Source organism: Triticum urartu, chromosome 7A (genome assembly GCF_056163025.1).
Source record: "Triticum urartu cultivar PI428250 chromosome 7A, HENAU_Tu73, whole genome shotgun sequence".
NCBI classification, from domain to species: Eukaryota; Viridiplantae; Streptophyta; class Magnoliopsida; order Poales; family Poaceae; genus Triticum; species Triticum urartu.
The window spans coordinates 187,910,840-187,934,835 of NC_141879.1; the positions used below are offsets into that span (position 1 = coordinate 187,910,840).

General features: G+C 47.3%; 3 protein-coding genes, 1 long non-coding RNA gene and 1 pseudogene across 9 annotated transcripts; 1 reads left to right on the forward strand and 4 right to left on the reverse strand.

Annotated features, from left to right (window-relative positions):
* Positions 1-966: 966 nt before the first annotated feature.
* LOC147958914 (uncharacterized) lies at positions 967-2,885 on the reverse strand. The gene is made up of 2 exons (XR_015612200.1): positions 1,672-2,885; positions 967-1,599 (listed from the first exon to the last, which is right to left on the reverse strand). It is a non-coding gene; the product is annotated as an uncharacterized LOC147958914 (long non-coding RNA).
* Positions 2,886-5,870: 2,985 nt separating this feature from the next.
* LOC147958915 (Major facilitator superfamily protein) lies at positions 5,871-10,837 on the forward strand. Its single transcript, XM_087537679.1, has 4 exons — positions 5,871-6,125; positions 6,218-6,435; positions 6,537-7,117; positions 9,559-10,837. Exons 1-4 carry the CDS (start codon positions 5,972-5,974, stop codon positions 10,460-10,462), a joined length of 1,857 nt encoding a protein of 618 aa, XP_087393805.1. The 5' UTR covers positions 5,871-5,971; the 3' UTR covers positions 10,463-10,837.
* A 3,772-nt stretch (positions 10,838-14,609) lies between these two features.
* LOC147958916 (protein FAR1-RELATED SEQUENCE 5-like) lies at positions 14,610-16,155 on the reverse strand. The gene is made up of 2 exons (XM_087532367.1): positions 16,144-16,155; positions 14,610-15,652 (listed from the first exon to the last, which is right to left on the reverse strand). The coding sequence occupies exons 1-2, from the start codon at positions 16,153-16,155 to the stop codon at positions 14,903-14,905; spliced, it is 762 nt and encodes a 253-aa protein (XP_087388493.1). The 3' UTR covers positions 14,610-14,902.
* A 1,269-nt stretch (positions 16,156-17,424) lies between these two features.
* LOC125520254 (3-ketoacyl-CoA synthase 6 pseudogene) lies at positions 17,425-20,269 on the reverse strand (annotated as a pseudogene). Its single transcript, XR_015612338.1, has 2 exons — positions 18,038-20,269; positions 17,425-17,629 (listed from the first exon to the last, which is right to left on the reverse strand). The product of XR_015612338.1 is annotated as a 3-ketoacyl-CoA synthase 6 pseudogene (transcript).
* On the reverse strand, positions 17,425-23,533 carry LOC125520255 (uncharacterized). 5 transcript variants are annotated; one of them, XR_007288586.2, is made up of 4 exons: positions 23,057-23,530; positions 20,498-22,302; positions 20,276-20,402; positions 17,425-17,629 (listed from the first exon to the last, which is right to left on the reverse strand). XR_007288586.2 is itself a non-coding variant. In XM_087537961.1 (2 exons), the coding sequence occupies exon 1, from the start codon at positions 23,474-23,476 to the stop codon at positions 23,084-23,086; it is 393 nt and encodes a 130-aa protein (XP_087394087.1). In that variant the 5' UTR covers positions 23,477-23,533; the 3' UTR covers positions 17,425-17,634; positions 23,057-23,083. The 5 variants fall into 5 exon arrangements, 2 of the variants coding, with proteins under 2 accessions (XP_087394087.1, XP_048541079.1); XR_007288585.2 differs by having other exon boundaries at positions 20,276-20,416; XR_007288587.2 differs by lacking the exon at positions 20,498-22,302 and having other exon boundaries at positions 23,057-23,533.
* Positions 23,534-23,996: the final 463 nt, after the last annotated feature.

The window sequence follows — 23,996 nt, forward strand, 5'->3', positions numbered from 1 at the left end:
GACCGTACGTGTGTTGAACGCAGAGGTGCCGTCCGTTCGGCGCTAGGATCTCCGGTGATTTGGATCACGTCGAGTACGACTTCCTCATCCCCGTTCTTTGAACGCTTCGCGCGTGATCTACGAAGGTATGTAGATGCAATCCGATCACTCGTTGCTAGATGAACTCATAGATGGATCTTGGTGAAACCGTAGGAAAATTTTTGTTTTCTGCAACGTTCCCCAACATGGCCCGCCCCAGCCCAAATGGGGCCCGAAAGCGTCCATATCTGGGCCGAGCGGGCGCCACCAACCAGCAGCACACCACGCCGCCCCGCAGCCAATGACCGTGCCGCCGCATCAAGGGTGCTCGAGGCCCTCAGGAACACTGCCGTCGAACCACACTACCGCCAACCGAGCAACACTACCACCATGGAGGGCCCCCGCGCCTACGCGCGCGAGGAAGGACCGGCCCGTCATTGCCAGCGTCGCGCAGGCAGGGCCTGGCGGACCACGTGGGCGGCAGCATGGAAAAGGACGGGGAGGGGAGGAGAAGGGGATTGGGGGTTCACCCGTCGCTCGCCGCGGGGGGGGGGGGAGCGAATGGGTCTCTATGTGATCCTTTGCACTACATTTCATAGGAAATTCAACATCCACTCAAATCTCTTCAGAGAATCCTTGGTTTTTCATGTGCCGCAATTACAGAAACCAAAGTCCTATAAGATTTGTATGTGCATGACTTACCAATCCCACATTCTTCCTATTCTCGCATTTTTAGAATACTAGGAATCAAATAGGCCCTCAAATTTCCATGAACTTGAAATCTCAAAAATAGTTGTCAGTTTCTTCTTAAGAAAATAATTTACTTTTGGCACATCGATGATTTCTCTAATTTATATTCTTTCCCTATAAACTCGTAAGGTAGACAAATTTGACCCTTCAAAATTGCAGATATATTGTTCTCTCAGACCATTGAAGGGTACGTTTAAGTAAATTGCACAAAACCATCACTTTGAAGGCTAGCTTTGCAGAAAACACTACGCTACACTTTTGTTGCAAAATGCACCACGTCTTCTGTAATCGTTTTGCAAAAACCACTAATCGGCGGTTTTGTCTCGGTTAAGCATGTTTATGACAGATGGGCCTGCTTGTTAGGCAGACGTGGCATCTCTAAACACCTCGGAGGTAACGGCGATGGACGGTAACAGTGTGATCATGTGTGGAGCCATGTGAGGTCCACCTGTCATTGAAAGAAAGAAAAAAAGAAAGGCCTTTTATTTTTGCTTCCTTATCCTCACCGTACTGAAACAGAGCTGAAGCCGTAGCCGTTCCTCGGGAGGTGCATCTTCTTCGGTGCCGGCAAGCTCCGCATGCCGCCGGTGATGTCGCTCGAGTGCATCAGGAGGCAGAGCGCGGCATCCTCCTGCTCCTCCTCGAACGTGCTCAGCATCGGCTGCGGTGGCACGGGGACCGGCGTTGCCACGCACATCGGAGTGCGCCTCCGCCTGGGTGGCGAGGCCATCATAGCCACCGGCGGCCGCCTCCATCCCGTCGTGGGCTCCGGCAGTGCCTCACTGAGCGAGCGACCGCACAAGAATACACCGGGGCTGCCTGGGGAAGGATCTGAGATGGCACGCGGCCATTAGGGATCTGGGAGGACAGCTAAAGGAGTAGAGGAGCGGGGTGGGGCTCGACCTCCGGCCGGCCACGGCGATGGCGGCCCTGCCGCGGCCAGGGGCGGGACGGGCTCCGCGTGGCAATAGCTACTGCGGCCTCTACCCCAGCCGACGGCGGGACGGGCGGCGGGCCTCTGCCCCGGCCGGGTCGGGTGTGAAGATAAGGCAAGCGAAAAAAAGCAATGTGTTTTTTTCCTTTTTTTCAATGACAGGTGGACCCCACATGGCCCACACATGATCACACCGTTACCATCCGTCACCGTTACCTACGAGGTGTCAAGCGATGCCACGTCAGCCTGACTGGTGGGCCCATCTGTCATAAACATGCTTAAGCGAGACAAAACCGCCAATCAGTGATTTTTGCAAAATGATTACAGAAGACGTGGTGCTTTTTGCAGCAAAAGTGTAGCGTAGTGTTTTCTGCAAACCTAGCCTTCAAAGTGGTGGTTTTGCGCAATTTACTCGGTACGTTTGGATGACATGGTAGTGGTTTTTTGCATATTGGACAACACCATTCTCTAATAGGAAACAAAACTTCTGGTTTCTAGATTGTTTTTCTCCCCATCCTCTAATAGGAGCATGGTGTCATCTACATATTGCATACTGACAGTTCCATGTTCCTACTAATTGGAGGTCACACCTTTGATAGCTCCATTTTCATGAGCTTGTTGAATTATATATGACAATGGTAAGCAGAAGGGGGTGCTAATGGGTCGTCTTACCTCACTCCTTTAGAGCATCTACAGCCGAGGGCCTCCAGCCTGTCTCAAACACCCGGACGGGCAGACCGGTCAGTGACGAGTCACAAAAAACTGGCCCACCAGGGCGCCTCAAACCTTCCTCAAACGTCTAGGTTGTCCGGCGCCCCTCATGTCTAGCCCAAATATGAGGGGATATGGGGCGCACCCAGGCGCGTCCGCCATGTCAGCTCGCCCAACCCAACCCCACAAATATTCCCTGCGATGAACTCTAGACCACAGTTCGCTCAGTCCACTCCACTCTCTCTATCCTCTTCTATTCCCAATCTGTCTTGTCCTCTCCGCTTCTGATCCATGGCGGTGGACCGCAGTGGTTCCGACTCCGGCGACGACGAGAGCGACGTCGATGCAGTCCTCTCTGCATCGCTTTGCGCCGCTCCCATCTAGATCAGGGCGGTAACAGCGAAGGCAGGCGCGTCGTCCATCTTCGCCTGTCGTCACGGTGTGTGCGATGTTGCCCCTCCCCCCTCCCCCCCCCCCCCCCCCGCTCGCCCGGGGCGCAAGACCGCTGGGAGCGCCACCTGCTCCACCCCACTCCAAGTATGTCGCCCCCTCGCAACCACATTCATTGTACCTCCGGAAGGCGTCCACGGGCACCGTTGGGTGCTTGTGCCCTCATCGGCGTAGGGCTGGTCGAGAACGCCTGAGCCGGAGGCGTGGGCCGCATGACGCGAGGGAGGCCATGGCGGCAGGCGATGCGTCGGTGAGGCGCCAGGCACTCGCGCGCGCGTAGGTTGATCCCCAGGACACACTCATTCTGTCTGTCCTCCGGCGCTCCCTGACAATGACGGAGTCGGATGCGCGGCGGCTCCGACGGAAGAACGTCAAAGCGCTCCGGCTCGCTATCGATCTGTCGGAGGGCGAGGCGTCGGCGAAGGTGGTGACAAAGGCGAAGGTGAGAAGGCACACCCAGGAGCAGGAGCGCTTGCTCCGGAGGCTTGCTGGGGGCACATGGAGCTATCAGGCGACAACGACCTTCCAGCGGCGGAATCCTACACCGACAGCCAAAGCAGCACCGCCAACCGCAAGGGGAAGGGAGGGGGGGCGGCGAGGAAATGGTGATTTCCTCTGGCCTTCCTTGTTTAATTAAGTTATTTTATCACATGTTTAGGGTACTGTCTGATTGAAACTACACCTTTTGGTTGTCTGATGATCGTTAATGCTAGAATTATGCCCAATTTAACTAGATTTGGTGCTAGTTCATTGGTATGTATGTTTATTTTCATACGTGCATGTGTTGCATGGATATGAGGGGCTGGTTTTGAGGTACACATGTGCGGCGCATCAAAATAAGGAGTGCCTGGTCAGTGCCCACAGGCCAGATTTTGTGTCTTCGGCTGTAGATGCTCTTATGTGTAGTGAAATATGATCCCATAGCATCATTTACCTTAACACACACTCTTCTCGACTATTATTCTGGTGATCATTTCAACCACCTAATCTAGAACCCCCTTGAGTTTTACAATTTTATACAGAAATGTCCAATTAATATTATCACGCATGCTCCTATTTTTTTATCCATATCATGCAAAACCTAATGCAATGTCAGCACCCCTTCCATAAAATGTGTGCACTTCTCGAAATGTGTTTGGAGTGGTGAATAATGTCCTCTACACACTCACACATCCTATTATAGTAGAGATCTCATTATAGTATTATCAGTCTCGTTAGTCAATAATTTGAGGGAAGCATTGAGTAAACAAATTAGCCTAAATTATTGTATTATATGTCAGCTCAGAGACTCTTTAGGACTAAAGTGATGGTACTATGATTAAGCCTTTTTGCATTCTATTATAGAAATCATGAAAGAAATGCTTTAGAGTAAATTTACTGATAAAATTCAATGAGAAAATGCAAGTAGAGCAACTTGACGCAAATTACTGAGAGCTCCCACACGCGATTAGGGTCCCCCTGCCTCCTGTCCGGCGCCGCCGCCGATCTGCCCTGCCTCTGTAGCCTTCGGGTCATGGAGGCGCGGTGGATCTCGGTCATCGTCGGCGGGAGGGTTCCGTTTTCTGGTGTTAGAGTCAAGGTTTGTAGGGGCGGTGCTCAGATGGTGGTGACGGCGCCTCGTTCAATAAAGTCTCCCCGGCTTCAGTCCCATCTCGGCGGCGACGTCGAGAAGCTTGTGGGAGTAGTGTAGTTCTCGAGGATTTCTTTTGGCTGTGGGGATCTCCAGATTGTCAAGGAGCTTCATCGACGGTTATTCCTTCTTCTTCGTCTCCAGGACGGATGTGGTCCTCTAGACCCATTCGGCGACTTCCCGTCTGCAACCAACGACGTCGCGACGGCTCAGGCAGGAGCAACAGCGACCGCGCGCCATCGACATGGACCGGAGGTTGAAGACGAAGGGCATCTTAAAGATTTTGTTGTAATTTTCGTTTTTTGTTGAGGTGCTTTGTACTGTTCAATGTTTCTTTTAATGCCAGAGTCCTTTTCACAAAAAAATATCGTTGAAAAAACAATCTTGATCATGAGCTTTATTGATTATGATGAACAGCAAACACAAGTTCTTTTTAACTATCATCTAGAGAATCCTCAGCCAGGAACATCTCATTAATATAATCTGAGGATCAGCGACATGATCAAAATGGAAATTGGCATAAATAGATGCACCCTGAGACTAACCAAACAAATCCATGTAAAAATTAGTAATATGAGTCATCAAACTTTCCTACCCCTCGATGGCATTATTTCCATCTTTCAAGGATAATATTTAGGGGCTGTTTGGTTTCTAGCCACACTTTGCCACACCTAACCTTAGGCAAGTTTGACCAAGTTAGGTATGTGTTTGGTTCTAGCCACACTTGAGGCAAGGAATTTTTTATGAGCAGTGAACCCCACATGTCATAGACACAAAAAATGTGACAAGATTTCCTTAGGCAAGCCAAAGTGTGGCTAACAATTTGAGCAACTCAAGTAAGGCAAGTGTGGCAAGTGTGATAAAAATCATGTGGCAACATATGGCAAAGATAGTCACAATCCAAACAGAGATTGTGCCTCATGCTTCCGCTAGGTTTACTCGTGTAATATTCAGAATTTGCAGTCTTCAAACTCCTTTTTCTCTAGCCCTTTTGCATCCACTCTATATCATCCATTTTTCTTTAGCCCTTTCCCTCCAATGGATAACTAGCTCCCCCACTCCTCCTTGGTTATCTCTTTCTTATTCTTAATGCTCCTGTTCCAGTCCATCTCAGCTAGCACTGGTCCTGCCGCTGCCTAGCTATTTGCCAAGATCTGGTTGTGATATAGACACATCACACATGCGAAGTCCCTAGTCCCTAGTTCGGAAATGTGAAAAGGAGTCCAGAAGAAAGGGGACTTGCAATGGCAGTTAGCCAGTAGCAGAAGCAGCCGTATATTCCAAGTGCGCAAAATATCGCATAAATACTGCAAATTAACCTCAGATAATTGCCCCGCAGTTTTTTCCTATTTCGTGTAAATTAGCCTCGGAGCTCGCAGTAGAATAGTAGTAGAGTCTAGTGGCATGGCACTGGCAGTGGCCGCCGGCTTAGCTATAAATATGTGAAGCCAAGCTGCTGCTGCTACCACGAGTTCACGATGCAGCGAGGAGTGGCTGCATCTGCATGTAGTACAACTGAGTGCACCACCGCACCGCTACCACCACAGGCGCAACCAATGGCGGCTGAGGCGGCCATGGATGGGAAGAAGGGCAAGAGGAAGGGCGGCCTCAGAACAATGCCCTTCATCTTTGGTGAGCAAACTATACAGTCTCTTGCGAACTACTACTTCGAATTTGACTGCTTGCTTAAGATTAAACTGTGTGCGTTGGCTCGCGGCCTGCAGCCAACGAGGTGGCGGAGAAGCTTGCCGTGGTGGGCTTCTCGACGAACATGCTGACCTACCTCACCCAGCAGATGCACATGCCGCTGGCCAAGGCGGCCACCACCCTCACCAACTTCGGCGGCACCTCCGCCATGACCCCGCTCATCGGCGCCTACCTCGCCGACGCCTGCATCGGCCGCTTCTGGACCATCGCCGGCGCCTCCGTCGTCTATCAATTCGTACGTACACGTACACTTGTTCCGCACGTAGACGACGACGATGCCCATACGAAGCAGAGCTGAACTGTACGTGATGCTGGTGCTTTCTTCTTGCATGACAGGGGATGGCCCTCCTGACGGTGTCGGCGGCGCTGCCGCAGTTCCGGCCAGCACCGTGCAAGGCCGCCGAGGCGGCGGGGGGCGGCAGCGGCGCGTGCGAGCAGGCGCTGCCGTGGCAGCTCGCCGTGCTCTACGTGTCGCTGTTCCTGAACGCGGTGGGCGCCGGCGGGTACCGGCCGTGCATCGTGGCGTTCGGCGCCGACCAGTTCGACGAGTCGCAGACGGCGGAGCGCGCGCGGACGTGGGGCTTCTTCAACTGGTACTACTTCTGCAACGGCGCGTCGCAGCTGGTGGCCGTGACGGCGGTGGTGTACGTGCAGGACAACGTGGGGTGGGGCTGGGGCCTCGGCGTGCCGGCCTTCTGCATGGGCGTCTCCGTCATCGCCTTCGTCGGCGGGTACCCGATGTACCGCCGGCTCGACCCGTCGGGCAGCCCGTTCACGCGGCTCGCGCAGGTGGCCGTCGCGGCCGTCCGGAAGCGGCGCGTCCCCAAGGTGGAGGACCCCGGGAGGCTGTACGAGAACGACGAGATGGACGCGCCCATCTCCATGTACGGCAAGCTCGTGCACACACCCCAGCTCAGGTACGTGCGTGCCCTCTCGTTAGTAAAATACTGCCTCCCCCAATTACTTATCTTACATTTGCCGTATCTAGACACGTTTTCAGGACATATACTCTCTCTGTAAAGAAATATAAGAGCGCTTAGATCATTAAAGTAGTGATCTAAACGCTCTTATATTTCTTTACCGAGGGAGTACTTACTAGAGAAACCACCTCCAGCACAGTAAGCTTTATAAAGCTCAACCTTCTATCGAAAAGGAATAAAATCCGCATCATATGATCACGAGTCAGAGTGTGTAATCCCCGTGAGGCCGTGAACATTACAACTTTACAAGTCAGCAACGAGGATAAGATACTTCGAGTACTAGAGGCTACCAGCGTACCAGCTATATATGTATGTAGCCAGCCAATTTAGATGGGCCAAGCTCATTTATGAACAAGAGGACGAAGGAGATTAGAAGGCGATGTCAGCAAATGAGGCCAAAAACGAGCATACTCCCCGAGCTGGAGTGCTCTAGCTAGTGCTGTGCTGAGATGTGCCGGTAGCCGCCGCTGGACTTCAGCGGCGCAGTTCCGGCTTGAGCTCTGTTCTCTAGCCCAAAATAAGTCGTGCTTTCCACGTCTGTACCGAAAACCCACCATACTTTGAGCTGGATTTGGGCACCACTCAAAGATAGTTATCTTATACAGTATCTACCAAAAACAATCGCTGTATCTCTGTAGTCCTGAGTCAGCATTGCAGCTTGAAAATACATCTGGTTACGTAGCAATTTCCGCGTCCTTGTAACTAACCAAGATGAGCAGGTAACTAATTAATGACTCGTTCACCACACGCTCGACATCATCTTCCCTACTGTCATCGTCGTTTCCTTACTTTGAAAACAGACACACTTTATAAATTAGCTAGCAACAGCAACTCGTTTCCGATTAGCACACTTCTCCTTTACCTCCGGTCAACACTGCACAACGTGGAGTGCTTCAATCTTCAAGTCCCTCGATGACCTGTCCAAGGTTGACGGATGATAAAAGCTTCTTTGATCCCCGCTTTGTCGATGATCCACTAAGTGGTTGTTTGGATAGAGGAGATTAGCAATAGGATTATAGAAAATGCGTTTTAAGCTGATTTCTAGGAAAATCAGTTTTATCTACGTTTTTATGAATAATCAGTTTATGAAAAACTATGTTTGGTTACGTAGATAGCCCCGTGACTCGTTAATTTTTGCTCGTTACTTTCTTCAAATTGGCCGCCATTGCTTATCCATTGAAGTACACGTATATGCAGTTGCTCCCCTCGAGTTTCTCCTCTACTCTCTTCGATTCCTCCTTCGTCCTTAGTTCGCTGACATCGCTGCTCCATTCCTCTCTTTTTTCTTTTTTTTGCGGGTGTGCTCCATTCCTCTCGGCCTTAGACGAATCAGCGCCTAGCCCCCGATTGCTGCTCCTCTCTCCTTCATTGGAGGCTTCACCAAGGGGGACGCCATTGAAGTGCAGACGACAGCAACGACTTCCACTCAACGGCTCGCCGTGCGCAGCGGCTGCTTCCCCTCGAGACTCTGGTGTTCGCGCTCGGCGGCGACCACTTGCTTTGGACAACACGGCGCATGCGAACGGCGGCAGTGGCCGCTTCCTCGACGACTCAGGCGTTCGCACATGACGCCGGGCGCTTCCCTTCAACGATTTGGCGCGCGCGAACGGCGGCGGCCGCTTCCGCTCGACTCGACTAGGCCGACGGTAGAGCGCTTGTGCTCAAAGTCAATCGGCGTGCATGCCGGCCGGCGGCTTTGAATGAACTTCAGGTGCGGTAAGGCAAAAACTGCGCTGATGAATTTCATGCGGAAGGAGAAATCAGTTGCCGTGAGTTTCTACAATCGTGTTTTCACAAAAACAGCTATTAGTCGTTTTTCACAAAACGCATGTTACTGGTTTTGTGGAAACTGAATCCTACTTATCCATGTTTTTCCTGCGGAATCCAAACAAGGTTTAAGTTTGTTACACGGTTACGTGAGTCTACCGAAAACCAGTTCTGCTAAAACACCGTATCCAAACAAGGCCTAAGTGCAGCCAGCAAATCTTTGCCTTTTCCCTGGGCCCCCCGCCCTTTTCTTTATGTTTTTGTCTCTTTCTTTTTTGGGCTTGTTGAGCTGTGCCCTCAGCAGAACCTTTCTCTTGTTTGTGAGACTTGGATGCGTGTGAACTTGTCCTTGTATGTATGCTCTGTGGCGGTTTGCTTTATTTATAAAACGGGGCAAAAGCCTTTTTTGATAATCTTTGCTTTTCCTTTCAGACCATCAGTCAGAGCTATTAAAAACAAAAATTGTGGCCGTAGCCCACGCTTTGTCCCAAATAATCGAGTACTTCCAGTGGTGCCAAAAAGAAGGAACAGCGACTTGTTCTCGTGAACTCATGAGATGGAAAGAGTAATGCTCAAAACTAATCGAACTGTTTCTCGGCTACATCCTGCAGCTTCTTTGATCGCGCCGCCATTATCACCGACGGCGACTTGCCCAGGACGGACGCCTCTTCCAGCAAGCAACCGCTGAACCTGTGGCGGCTGAGCACGGTGCACCGCGTGGAGGAGCTCAAGTCGGTGGTGCGCATGGGCCCGATCTGGGCGGCGGGCATCCTGGTTATCACAGCATCGTCGCAGCAGCACACCTTCTCCCTGCAGCAGGCAAGTACCATGGACCGCCGCATCGCTCCGCACTCGTCCTTCAAGATCCCCGCAGGCTCCATGACCGTCTTCACCATGCTCGCCATGCTCGTCACCCTCTTCGTCTACGACCGCGCGCTCGTCCCGCTGGCCCGCCGCCGCACGGGCCTGGACCGTGGCATCTCCTTCCTCCACCGCATGGGCGTCGGGTTCACCATCTCCGTGGCGGCCTCTCTCGTCGCGGGCTTCGTCGAGCGCCACCGCAGGGAGGCCGCTGCGGCCGGGGGAACCACCGACGCTGGGACGGCCCCACTGTCCGTGTACTGGCTGGTGCCGCAGTACGCGCTTCATGGGGTGGCTGAGGCTTTCAACTCCGTGGGGCACCTGGAGTTCATGTACGACCAGGCTCCGGAGAGCATGCGCAGCACGGCAACGGCGCTCTTCTGGCTGTCCATCTCGCTGGGCAGCTATGTGAGCACACTGCTGATCACCATCGTTCACCGGTGGAGTGCCGGTCCCGACGGATCCAACTGGCTCCCGGACAACATCAACCGCGGCAAGTTGGACTACTTCTACTGGGTCGTGACGCTGCTGCAGGTCATGAACCTGGTGTACTATCTGATATGTGCTAGACAATACACGTACAAGCCCGTGCAACACCACGAGGAAGAGGAGGGGGAGGACAAGTCCATGGTGGAGCTGCAACAGAAGGTTTGAGCGAGTAACACTATGCAATGTAGTGTGATGTATATCAGTATATGCAGGTTACTGGCCTAGCTAGCTAGGCAGACAGATCTGTGAAGATGGAGGTGAATGTATATGTCATTCAGGGTTTGTATGGAGATCAGGAACAGACAAATGTATCTAGTTCACTAGCAAGTTGCCAAGTTGAGTGAGTAACACTATGCAATTTAGTGCAATGTATATCAGTACATGGCTATATGCAGGCACTGGCCTAGCTAGCTAGAAGAAGGAGGTGAATGTATGTGTCATTCAAGGTTTGTATGGAGATCAGAAACAGAGAAATGTATCTAATTCACTAGCAAGTTGAGCTAATATCAGGTTTCTACGAATGTGTAACTCTGCTCGTCATGTTCATAGCTGATAGCGGTTATTTGCTAGTGTTTGATGGCAAATTCATGTGACGAATTTGTCAATGACAGAAACAATCTCATCTTGGCACCATAGCTCTTAAATCACAACTCAGCAGTGCCATATTATTCAAGAACTATACCGAGATACCATACATAGCAACATTCTTGGACATGACCTTTAATCCTAATTGCCATCATGTGGACTGGTTGAATAAAGCCATTGTTGTGCACATTGACCACAATAGTTCTCTTATAACAGTTTGCCTAAGAAATGCAGTAGTGCAGATGCTGCAGGTCAGATATGGAATTAGGTTGGCGGTACTAACCATCGGCAGTTGACCACAAGCCGTGCAGAACCCGCTGGCTGTGGTCGATCGGACGCCGGGGTTACCGAATCAGACGGTGAGCTTGATCTCGAAGCCGAGGGAGGGGTGGATGTGGTCGGCTGGGGATGTGACGACGGCGGTGACGGCGGCGGCAGGAGGGCCGACGGGGAGGCGGCGGGTGACCATATCGTCGACCTTGGCAGGGTCGCCGGAGAGGAGGGCCTCCACGGTGCCGTCGCGGCGGTTGTTGCGGACCCAGCCGGCGAGGCCGAGGGACTCCGCCGTCTCGGCCGTCCAGTCGCGGAAGCCCACGCCCTGGACCCGGCCCTTGACCACCACGCGGACCGCCTTGTTCGCGGGAGGTTGGTCGGGGGAAGGCGACGAGGCGGCGGAGGTGGCCATGGCGTCGGCGGGGAAGGGGCGAGGCAGCGGCAGGCGGCGATAGAGACGTGAGAGCTGAGACAACTGGGGGGCGGAGGAATCTTGTGTTCATCGGGCCTCTAAAGTCGAAGCAGCTTTCGGCCCAAAAGCTTTGGGAAAAGGGTTGCAATTTTTGATATTTGATCGGAAGCAGCTAACCAACTAAACAAGTGATGTGTCTCAAAAAAAACTAACCAAGTGATATCTCTTAGATCACCCTAAAGAACATTTTTAATGGCAAATTTTTAAAACTAAACAAATATTTTTTTACATTGTAATTTTTCTTCAAATGTCACAAACATTTTTTGGAATGCCTGAACATTTTTAAAAAATGTCACGTACATTTTTTGGATGGTAGGAAACATTATTTTTATCACGCAAACAATTTTTGGACATGTAATAACATTTTTATTCCCGTTTTTTTCATTTCCTTCTTTAATACATATATACTTTTTCAGCACACATTGTAGCATTTTTAGTATACATGAAGCATTTATTTATACATGTTGAATATTTTTCAAATACATAATTAACAAATTTTAGAACTACATGTTTTGAATATACTGTATCTATCTTAGTTGCAAAAAAATGTCTTACATTTTGAGACAGATGAAATATTTTTAATATGTGCTGAACATTTTTCAGATACACCATTTTTTTGGACGATACAATCATTTTTTTTAAACTGCACAATCATTATTTTTACATTTGTGTGAATATTTCATAAAACTAGTATGAACATATTTTGAAGCGCATGCATATTTTTTAACTGTAACCTACATTTTTCAATGGTTTGAAACATTTTATTTGAATTATAAGGACATTTTTTACATTGCAAAGAATTTTTTAAAACTGTCACATACTTAAGCATGTGAACATTTTTTATATGTCACAATTGTTTTAATCCAATCAACACTTTTTTATACTACGCTAACATGTTTTTTAATTCAGCATTTTATAAAAAAAATAAGTATTTTTTTGGAATACATGTTTTTTTAAATACAAACAAAATGAAAAATGAAAAAAAAAGAGAAGAAAAACAAACTGCATGCAGGAAGCTATTTGGGCCGACCCATTTATAGCTACGAGAGGACAGTGCCTGAGACGAGACACAAGAGCCCCATATAAGCAACATATAACCGCACTCTGATTGCTCGGCCGAAGAAATTCTTTTTATCTTGGTCTAGCCCAAAGCTATGCCCAGTAAAGATATGCATTTGTTTCTTCATTCTTTGTTTTGTCGCTAAAAAAAGCGAAAATCCGTTTGTCTAGTGTCTTCTATATCTAAATGCTAGCTTCCAGTAATCTATTTTTTTCAATATGCAAGTATGTCACCTCAGCATGGAACATGCATGAGCAAAGGTCCATCCCAACATGCAACTATGCATAAAGGAAAAAAAACACATCAACATGTGAACGTGCATGATAATTTATACTCTATTAATAAAGGCAACATATTTCGTGAATCCACTACCTATCGTGTGTCCGTGCAATCTCAACCTCTCGCTCTAAATCCATCGCCTCGCATGCAGCAAAACGAAAATTTACACTTAGCCGCCCGCTTTCCTACTTGAGAATGGTTTCTTTTGCAAACGACCACCCGTCTCTCGTCCACGATCGTGAGTCGAGGCCGCCTTTCGTTTCGTGTCGCCTCAAATCCTCTCGATCTTCTCTTGCCAAATCCTTGCCGCCGTTCCTCCAAAACCTAAATTCGAATCCGAAGGCCTCGTATGACGGGAACCTTGGCCTGTACGACTCCCTTGAAGTCTTCCGGAGACGGCAACCAAGCAGCGGCGACGACGGGTACCCGGCGGCCACTGGCGACGGCAACAAAGGTCCGGACGGCCGTCTCAACGGTGAAGCCATGGCTAATTGACGACGGTCTGCGACTGTGACGAGTGACGACTCGTCTATGCTGAGGCGTCAACAGCCCCTGCGTGGCCTCCTGCAACTACGACAATTACTTCATAGAAAGCTGTAGCCTGTCGTCCGTAGGAAGCTGTAGACTGTATGTCTGTAGCACATGTATTACAGTGTTAGTGTGGTGCTCATATTAGTGTAATTCCTTCGAGGAAGCTGTATCTTGTTGCCTGTACCAGATGTATTAGTGCAATGCTTATACCTTCTTTGTTATTGCCAAAAAAATCACTGACTAGTTCAGTTAAATCATGAAAAAATAAGTGACTTCATGTGGTCAAAACATGTTTTGTTCAGTAAACCTTTTTACTTACAGGAAGTGCCCTGTGACAGCATTGTCCAGTTTTGAGATACATACTAGTATAAGCAACAACTCACTGTGAAAGTGTTTCCTGAAGATTTACATTTAGGCGCCCGCTAGTGCAAATACTGGCCTGTTGTATTTGGCCGAGTGACATGCACATTACTAGTGCAATGCTCATATCAGTATACTGTATATTTGCAGGATAATGAATGGCAATGGCAGGTTCAGATTAGAGGCTTTGGTTGAACTTTTCCTTGTTAATTTGCTTGTCGTTTGGTAAAAATATCCTATTTGCTGTTGCCAAAAAGTCCAGTGAGTAATTCAGTTATGCGGTTGGAAAAATAGGTGACTTTTTCAGTCATCTTGTGAAAGAATGTATTTTTCAGTAAAGCTTTTGAACTACAGAAGTGGCCTGGGATGGCTTTGTCCAATTTTGTGATCAAAGCTGTAAGCAAAAGTCACCGTCATAAGTTTTCTGAATATCTATAAACTTCACTGTGTGCTCCTGGACGATGCAAGTCTGACCAAAAATGAAGAGGAAACAGACATGCATGTATTGCCACTACACAACATTACAAGTTTTCATAAAAAACAGAAATTACTCATGCTTGAATACCTGGTAAAAAGTCTGAATATGTTCTTTATTCTTTAGGAATTTGACAAGCATCAAACTTGTCAGAAATCAAGTCAAGTTTAATTCGACACAATGCAAATTCTCGTTCATTATATGAATATAACATAGATAAAATCATTCTCTGCTTGGACTGTATCAGCAATCACCATTTAGCTACATATCTTGCAGAATCACACTCCCATTTCCTTTTTTGCTTGGACAATTACGACTATCATGAAACACGTGTTGCTTGCACGTCTTGCACAAGCGTGCAACCTTTACCTTCCCTTGTTTGTCCTTACTTTTTCGACCCCCTCCTTGATCTCCTTTCCTCGCTTTATTCTTTTGCATCTCCCCACGGTACGAACATCAGTCGGCGGATGTATATGAACTTCGGCGGGAATGTTGCAACCAATAAAAGCCTCATACTCCTCTTGCCTAGTGCTTTGGGCAGCTGCAGGGATCATCTGCTCCAAAGGCGCCTCAATGTTCATCACACTTAATGTTAAGAAGTCCATGCCTATAGTGACTATAGTTCTTCTTGCTTGTGGCATCCGCCCAGAACACACGCACTAGCTTCCCTTCATCATTCACTTCAAAATCATAGAAAAATGCTGAATTCACTTCCTGCTTTCTAGCTAATTGGGCAACAAACATTTGAGCATCCGCGTCTCTGATTTTATACCTGAGAGCCTGGTAGTAATTCTGCAAGTCCCTCTTTGTGCACCCAACATAAGGAATTCCACCCTCACTGACTTGCAGCAGCCTGTATGCCTGGGAGGTTCCAATGCTTGCCTTATGACATGTGTATAAAGTATTCTTTGCTCTCTCACTAACTCTGCAATTCGATCTAATCAAATGACGCTTATTAGGCGATACAAGACCATGAATGTGGTGCTCAACCCATGAGTCTATCTTGTAGGTGTTGTCTCCACAAAGTCTAACAAAGATATGGGCATCACAACCGCATCGCGTATTTGTCTGCTTACGCATTTTCTTCAAGGGGTCATCTATCTCCTTACAATCTTTTGACTTGAATCCTTCCCTATTACACATGAAACGCTTAGTCCGGACCACCTTATTCTCAATCTTTTTCTGCTGTCCGATACGAACACCAAAACCTGATTCATGTGCATATGCCTTGTAGAACTTCTCCATTGCCTCTAGTCCTTTAAATGTCATACCCACTTTAGGCTTCAACTGCTCATCACATTCAGGTATAAAAGACGAAGACTGCAATGTCAAGAATAAACTATAATAAGCACTTCATCCATAGTTTCAGTTGTTAGTGCAAACTGAACTTACAAAGAGAGGTATGTCTGCCATGTCTGTATTCTTTTTGGGTGTATTAAATCCCCCATGGCTCATATGCATTTGAACGTTGTTGATTGGATCCATATTGCTGCACACACATGGCCACATGATTAGCCTTTCAACCTACATACACACGTGTATACACAAGGACTGAAATTGTGTGCTGTTTTACCTCAAACTTTTGATGCCCTCGTGTTGCTGGTTGAAAGAGATGTTGTACTACTTGCTAGTCGCTCATCCGTTGTTGTCACTGCAGAAAAGTATTGCCAGTTATAGAGATAGGTCTAGATCGGGGAATAACATGCATGGGGCGATGGTTGATCGGGGAACATGCATGGGGCGATGGTTGATCGGGGAACATGTTGACATGGGAGCAGAGGAGCACGTACAAGACTGGTGTGGGGCAGTACCTGCATCTGCATCTGGTGGGTGCCGGCAGACGTCAGGATCAAGTCGACAGATATCGGAGGCACACGACAGCGGCGGCGGCGGCGGCGCACGACGCAGAGAAGCAATCTGGGGAGTCTTGCGTCAGAGGCTTCAGGGGTTTTTTTGTGAATAAAATTGGTTGTAAGTTACAAAGCAGGCAGGTAAATGCAATTAGTCTCTTGTCTGCACGTGAGGCTCAGGATTAAAATCGTGGGGTTGAAACGGACCGGACACACGGACACACGATAGGTAGTGGATTCACGAAATATATTGTCATTAATAAATATTTTTAACTATACAATTATCGAACACAATAAAGCATATGTATTTTCAGTTTTTGTTCTTATATAATTGCTTCAAATATTCATGCTCCATATGACCAAAACTTATTAAAATATATTGCGAATTATTCCTGAAACGTGTGGAGTATCATCTAATTTGTTTCCAATGACATCACGCAATCAAGAGCATTGCTTTTACTGTGGGCCTTACAAGGAAGGGAGGGGATCAGAGAAATCATCGGGCTAGTTTCTTAGAAACATAGTATATGTAGACGCAGACGTTTGTATACATGCACGAACATTCAGCCATGTAAAGCACTTTCAGGAAACGGAGTTGACGCATCTAAGATTGATGAAGTCATCAGAAACGCCATGTAGTCAAGGGGCACGCCATACCACTAAGAAAGTAATGTCAGAAGGCCTGGAATAAAACCTGAAAAATGTGACAACTCGTGCCAAATCTAGACTGAAACCTGGTTGGGATGGTTCCACCACAAAAAGTATTCCATCCATCTGAGTTATGCTTAGTTCGCTCACTGGCTATATTGTGTACACAATATAGTTGCCACAGAGTGTGTTAATGTTTTTGTCGAGTTAACCGACCCAGCTGAGCTTATAACGAATCGAATCAAACTGAGTTTTTTGCTCGCTAGAGTTATCGAGCTTAGCAAGTTAGTACAAGATAGTGAGTTCAATCTAAATGATGGAAGTTGGCTCCTTACAGTTATGGATGTAAATGTTTCATAAATCTCGAACAAGTTATTTTGTTCACATGGATGCTTGTGAAGAATATGGTAGTGTGATAAATGAATTAGATTAGACATGAGTATTTCTGCGATTTATAGAAACATGATACAACTTTTTTTGTTATCCCATTTGTTTAAGAGAGTATGACTAGCATTTCTTGAACGTAGCCAAGTTACAAAGAAATTACAGTATGAAAAAGAGTATCATAGGCATTCCTCAAGCACAAACTGTCTATAAAAAGACCAAATCACAAACCATTTCACATTATGAACCTTTCAGTCATCTCTTATTTTATTACAAAATGTCCAGGTTGTGATGACATAAACCATGTCACCGGGAAGATGTATATGATGGATTTTCTAAATCGTCTGTGATGGCACATTCTTAAGTAGTGGCATATCCTTTGTGGCAGTCCTCAAGCATCAGTGAAGAGGATGATCTGCACTAGAGACAAAAGTAAATAACCTCATCTTGCATCGTATAATGTAAGAGCACAATCAATTCTTGATATTTGTTTATCTTATTACGCTGGTTTGTTTGAGAGATGTTAAAGTTCATGATATGAAACTGGATTCTACTAAATTTTTGTGTATGAACAAAATAATCTGAACAACTATTGGTTAAACAGTTGGCAGTTGAAGAAAAATATTTGGAGAATACATATTTAGTGTACATAAGAATATGCACCTACAAACTAAGTTTTCAGATGCTTAAGAAAGCCAAGCTGCAGAAGCTAGCCCATCCGATTTATCTTACACATCTTGCTTAATGATAACAAAAAGAATAGAATGAAACAATCCAGAAAACTGGCGATGGTCGATAGCAATGGATGGTTTCAATTTTGTACCTTTGCGTTGCCTGTGATCTTCTTGGTGAGAGTATAGTCAAGTTAACTTTATTTCTGCACATCTAGTGGGTATCGATGGATGCAACTAGCCCATGGCCCATGGGCACCGTGAGATGTACATGTACGGATGCACACCCACACTGCGGAGTTGCATTCATATCCAGCTCCGAAACCAATCATCCAGACCCTATTACCTTTTAGCATTCGACCCTTGGCTTCTATGTATCCCAACTCGTACCACACAGATGCACTTGACTGATTTCCGAATTGATGCAGTGTCATTCGTGAAGGCTCGACATGCTCATCGGATAGATTAAGGCCACGTTGTACCGAGCTGATCACCGCTGGTCCACCAACGTGGATGCAGAAGTGTTTGAACGCTGTACGGAAATTGGGAATGTAAGGCCTTATCCTCCTCCCAAGGAACACCTTCCTCGCCAAGGAGACAAGAAGAAACTTGATCAGCTCTGATGTAGGCAAGACAAGTGGCCCCATGGCCGTGATGTTGGCCTTGAGAGCGTCTCCAGCAATAGCCATGAGGTTCTTTGACAGATTGGCGCCCTTGATTCCCTCGTCATCTTCCTCTTGGTAGACGCACCGGTAGGCATTGTCATCACTAGCAGTGATCGTCCGCACAACATGTGTGAGGCGGAACCTAGCCTTGGACCTAGAACTCGATAACAGGACGGCTGCACCGCCCATGCGGAACAAGATATTAACCAACTGCATGGAGCGGTTGTTACCCGCATAGTGGTTGGGTCCGATGGTCTCCGTTGACACCACTAGCGCTTGCGATCCAAAAGGCATGACCTCCAAGATGTTCCTTGCAAGCCCAACTGCAGTTACTGTTGCACTGCAACCCATCCCCGAGAGGTTGATGACGCGAAGGTCACCTCGCAGCTTATACCTGCTGACAATCATGTCGGCGATCGATGGAACCGGTGAAAAGACACTGCAGTTAGTGACCAGAATGTCAATCGTATCAAGGTCAATCCTCGTCTTAGCCAGTAGATCATCAACCACTGAGAAGACGACCAGTTCTACTTCGGCGCGGGCTTCATCCAGACTACAATATGGCTCAATGTAAGAAAGTGTCGGTGGAACACAAGTCTCATCACTAAGACCGGAGTGCTCAAGAACTCGTGCTATGAAGTTAATGGTAGAATCGGCAAGGAAGGTCGACATATGTGCATGCTCGAGTAAGGCCGCCCTTGGGAATCGACAGTTGGGGCTAGGCCGGAAGCAAGCATAGTCAACAAGGTATGTGGCTCTAGGGCGATATGTCAGGTAGACAGTAGCTGCAACAGTTGGAAGAACAATGGGCATGAGTAGGTGGATTGGCCAGAGGGCACGAAGTGGCTCGCCTGCAACGGCAAGCCATTGTGCAACTTTTAGGAGGCAGGCCGCTGCTAGTGTCATGGCGTTGACAATATGGAGGAGGATGCTGGCAGCTAGATTTTATAGCAATTTGAGAAGAGTGTGATGAGAGATGACGAAGCAGGTTGTCTGATGGTGTAGTGTATATAGGATTATTAGAGGAGGAAACTTGTGGGAGATCGTCATATGGGGATCAGGGTTGATGCTATAATGGGTTAACATTATATTGTTGCTTAAAAAGATTTGCAAAGAGCTATAAAATAAACCATAGGACAACTGTGTAACTGTCATGGCCTCTTGCCCTCTTGGGACCCTAACTTTCAACGTTTATTGCACTACATCGTAGCATATCGAAACAAAAACATTCTCCAAATAGCAAAAGAGTGGTGGGGGTCATGAGACCAGTCAATTTCTCAACCATCTATACTGTACGTATCATATCATTCATGTTGTGCATTAATAGTAGCCTAGAAGCCATGTTTTTCACATGGCACAGTAGGAGCACTCTTATTCAGATTATTAAGATGCCGACATTGTGAAGCTACCAACCAACTAATTTGGTCCATCTTTTCAGGGTACCTCCAAATAATCCCAGAAATTTTAGTCCATAGTTTTGTTTTTTGGGATTGTCCTTCAGAACGGTAATTTTCCGCCTGGGGATTGTGCCACGGGCATCATTTTGAGAGCAGCGGTCGGTTTGTATTGATAAAGCAATGATGGCGCAATAAATTAACATATATTGCTTCAATTGTTATTGCTAGAGAGGATCTACTGGAGCTATATGTACTCGAACAAAATAAGTAAACTGATACTAGGAATAGAAGGGAAATTGCAAAATAAAATATAATATCGATATATTACCCGATGATTTAGCAGATCCACCTCCACCTTATTATCAATAACGTATATATGAAGTCTTGGTCTCCAGTCGCCTTTGCATCCTCACTTTTTTCCGTGCCTCTAGATTAAAAAATAGGACGAGAAAAACCTACACAAGTTGGACTAACTTTGAAGGTTTTAAAGAGCCACAACAGCCGATCCCAAGAGGCAAGAACATGAATTCACTAAATCAGGGGCACTCACATTTCAAAATAGGTTGTGAACCGCTGCTTCATTGACAGATAACCGGGAAAGAAGGCAAAGATCAGGAAAATACAGAAGACTGAAACCACACTCCATAACAAAAGCTAGATAGCACCAACTGCCAAGACAAGACCTGATGCTACATGACAATCCACTAGATTGAGAGCCCTCGGCCCATGAGCAAACACCATGGCCTCCCTAGTAGGCACACCGAGACCAGGACGGTGATATATCCAATACATATCATACTCCTTGAATTTACTGGTGTCTTTTCATGATTCTAATTATTTTTGCAAACATATCCTTTCTGTTATTTATTTTGTGTATACAGATGAAACAACCCAAGAAAAGGGGGAAAATCTCACAAATTCCAGATTGCTCTGGAAGAGGAATGGGGTGTCAAGAAAGGATGTGGCCAATGCCAGCACATTTACAAAGTCTAACTTAAGAGGTGAGACGAAGAACAGAGAAGAATGGAGGCGAGCAAAACTCTTTTGATGCAATTCCCACCATAGATCACCGTTTTCTTTTCTCTCTACGCCCCGTAGCCTATCAAGAAATGACGACTGGTTTGTAAACCGGACAACATCCACCAGGGCAAGCTGGACTACCTCTACTGGGTCGCGACTCTGCTGCAGGTCATCAACCTGGTGTACTATGTCACGTGTGCCGCGCGCTCCACGTTCGACTCCTTGAAGCTCCACGAGACAGGGGAGGGGAACGACAGGTCCATGGTGGAGCTGCAAGAGAATGACTGAGTAAAGAGAAGAATGTACCTATATGCAGGTACAGGTTCAGCAAGCTAGAAGCGGGTAAATAGATGTTTGGAGACTGAAGTGATATGTATGAAGATCAGTCACAGGCAGAAAGTGTTCCATGGCAAATTGAGCGATACAACTGCAAATCCCAAAAACGTTTTCATCCAGCACAACATAAGCTGTATTATTATGCAAGCGCTATACACTACTACACAACAACTGCATGCATGGCAAGAGAAGCTGACTCGTTGCGTGTCTGCCGCGGTGACTAAGGAGGTTGACCGGGACGCAACGGAGGTGCTTATTTCCAAGGTCCGGGCTTCTGCTTTCTCGTTGATGCAGCAAGTCCCTGCTGCCCGTGCTTAATCATCGTTGTGTGTCTGCCGCGGTTGCTGTAGGTTGTTGGCCTGCGCGCCTTGTTATCCTGTTGTTAGTTGCTGGCCTGTGTGCACTTCCCGGGCCGGAGTGCCTTCTTGTTTTCTTTGTGCTTGTTGGCCCAGGCGGGCGGTATTGCTGTCGTGCTTGTGAAACTCTGCCTGGTGACTTTATTTATAAAGTTGGGTGTATGCCTTTTCTCTACTAAAAAAAGAAGCTGACAAGTACACACAAAGTCTTGGGCGGTTCAGCAGCAGTCATCCAAAAACTTTGGTAGGGTTTTGAGCAAGCACGAAGCTGCTCATGGTCATAGTAGGCTCTAAAGAATATTTGGTTTTAGACTTTCGGCTCTTCAGAATAAGGTACCAAGACATAGTACACCCAGATAATGAACAAACCACAGTTGAACGCTGTAATGAACACCAGTGATTAAACCATTGGGATTTGGGGAAGGATCCTCCACGCCACGGATGCTTGGAGAGAACGAGGCGATGTTGGAGCAGTAGACATCAATGATCATCAACCATTGAGGGAGGAGATACGTCAGGAATGGAGGTCATAGAGACCTTGCTCCCTTATTGGTGACACTTGGAGGTCGTTGAATGGAGGCTGGGGCGCTGGGCTGACCGGGCAGAGGAGAGGCTATTGAGTAGTACTAGTCGACTGGCACATCTGCAGGATAGACGGGCAATGAGTGGTAACGTTGATGAAATCTGGCCATTTGTTTCTTACCAAGAGAAGCCATGTACTCCCTCCGTTCACGAATAAGTGTACGTTTGGCATTCAAAATTTATCCAAAAAAGAGTGTACCAAGACTTTCTAATGCATTTTAAAGTAGAAAAAAAAATGATTCTCTCTCATCATACGATAATCAAGACCAATAATATCCAACATGTGGTCTCCTCACTTTCTACATGGACTTAGCTCATTGGAGGTGGGGTAATTAAAGAATAGAGAGATGATGGTTTGCACCTTCCCAATGCAATTTTTACTCCATTCCATAATATGTTCTAAAATTTCTATATGTACACTTATTCGTGGACGGAGGGAGTACACATTTATTTTCCTTGCCCTGAATTATATGAACTATTCAACAGACTGGGTGATAAGAGATTCGCTTGATAATCTATATCAGGGGAGAAGTTATTTTGGTAGATCATCAGGCATATGAATGGCAGAGAATGGAAGAACACATTCGGTATACAATTTTACTATTTTGTTTGGTTATTTCTACTAATCCCTTAAAATAAAATTTCTACCCCCCTCTTTGATATGGGCTTACACACAAACAAACCGTGTATTGAATCTAACTGAATGGAAACAAACTCGACAACTCACAGTCCTACCGTTCGATTCAATAAGCTGACATCTCGCTCAATAGCATGCTAAAAATCATTGAAAGCGAAATATTCAGAGGTAGTATTACCATGTCAATGACAAGAACCAGCCGTCGTCAGGCGGTCGGCTTGCGGTGGAAGCCCTCGGAAGGGTCGAGCGGATCGGCTGGGGAAGGCAGCACCGCGGTGACGGCGGCGGCGGGAGGCCCTACGGGAAGGCGCCGGGAGACCATCTCGTCGACCCTGGCGGGTTCGCCGGACAGGAGGGCCTCCACGGTGCCGTCGTGGCGGTTGCGGACCCAGCCGGCGAGCCCGAGCGCGCGGGCCGTCTCCACCGTCCAGTCGCGGAAGAAGACGCCCTGCACGCGGCCCTTCACCACGACCCGCACCGCCTTGGGGGGCGATTGCTGCGGGTGCGGCGGGTTGGCGGAGGCGGCAGCGGCCATGGCGCGGCGAGAGGCGGCGGGGACGAGGAGACGGGAGGCCGTGGCAGAGGTAGAAGGGAACATTCTGGAGGAGTATGTGTTCGGATTTCAGAGATGGTTCTCTTTCGAGTTCGAGAAGGGTTGCATCTGCAATAGCAAGAGGAATTTTGATCAAAAAATAAAGGAAAATGTTATCTGGCGACCGTTCGCCACCGGGCTAACCCCAGCGAACGTTCTCCCTTCCGTCGCACGAATCTCGGCGGAGAGCCAACACCATGTAGGATCAGGATCGCTGGAGTGGTTCGCTGTTCCGATGCTTCTGGCGGACGCGTGGTTTTTCGTCTTCAAAAATTATAAGTGTGCACGTGCAACTCACGTCTATTTGAACTAATAAGTGTGCATGTGTAACACGGGTCTATTTGAATTAACACACTATATTAAACTTAGTACAAGACAACTTATTCATAAATTTGAATTTTTCCTATAAAATACACAATCTCTTATTCCTTACTCGTACAAACAATTTGAAATATCATTTCTCCTTAATCAACATGTCTCCTATATTAAAAGACCACCCAGTGTTCCCAATGTATAAAACTCAAAA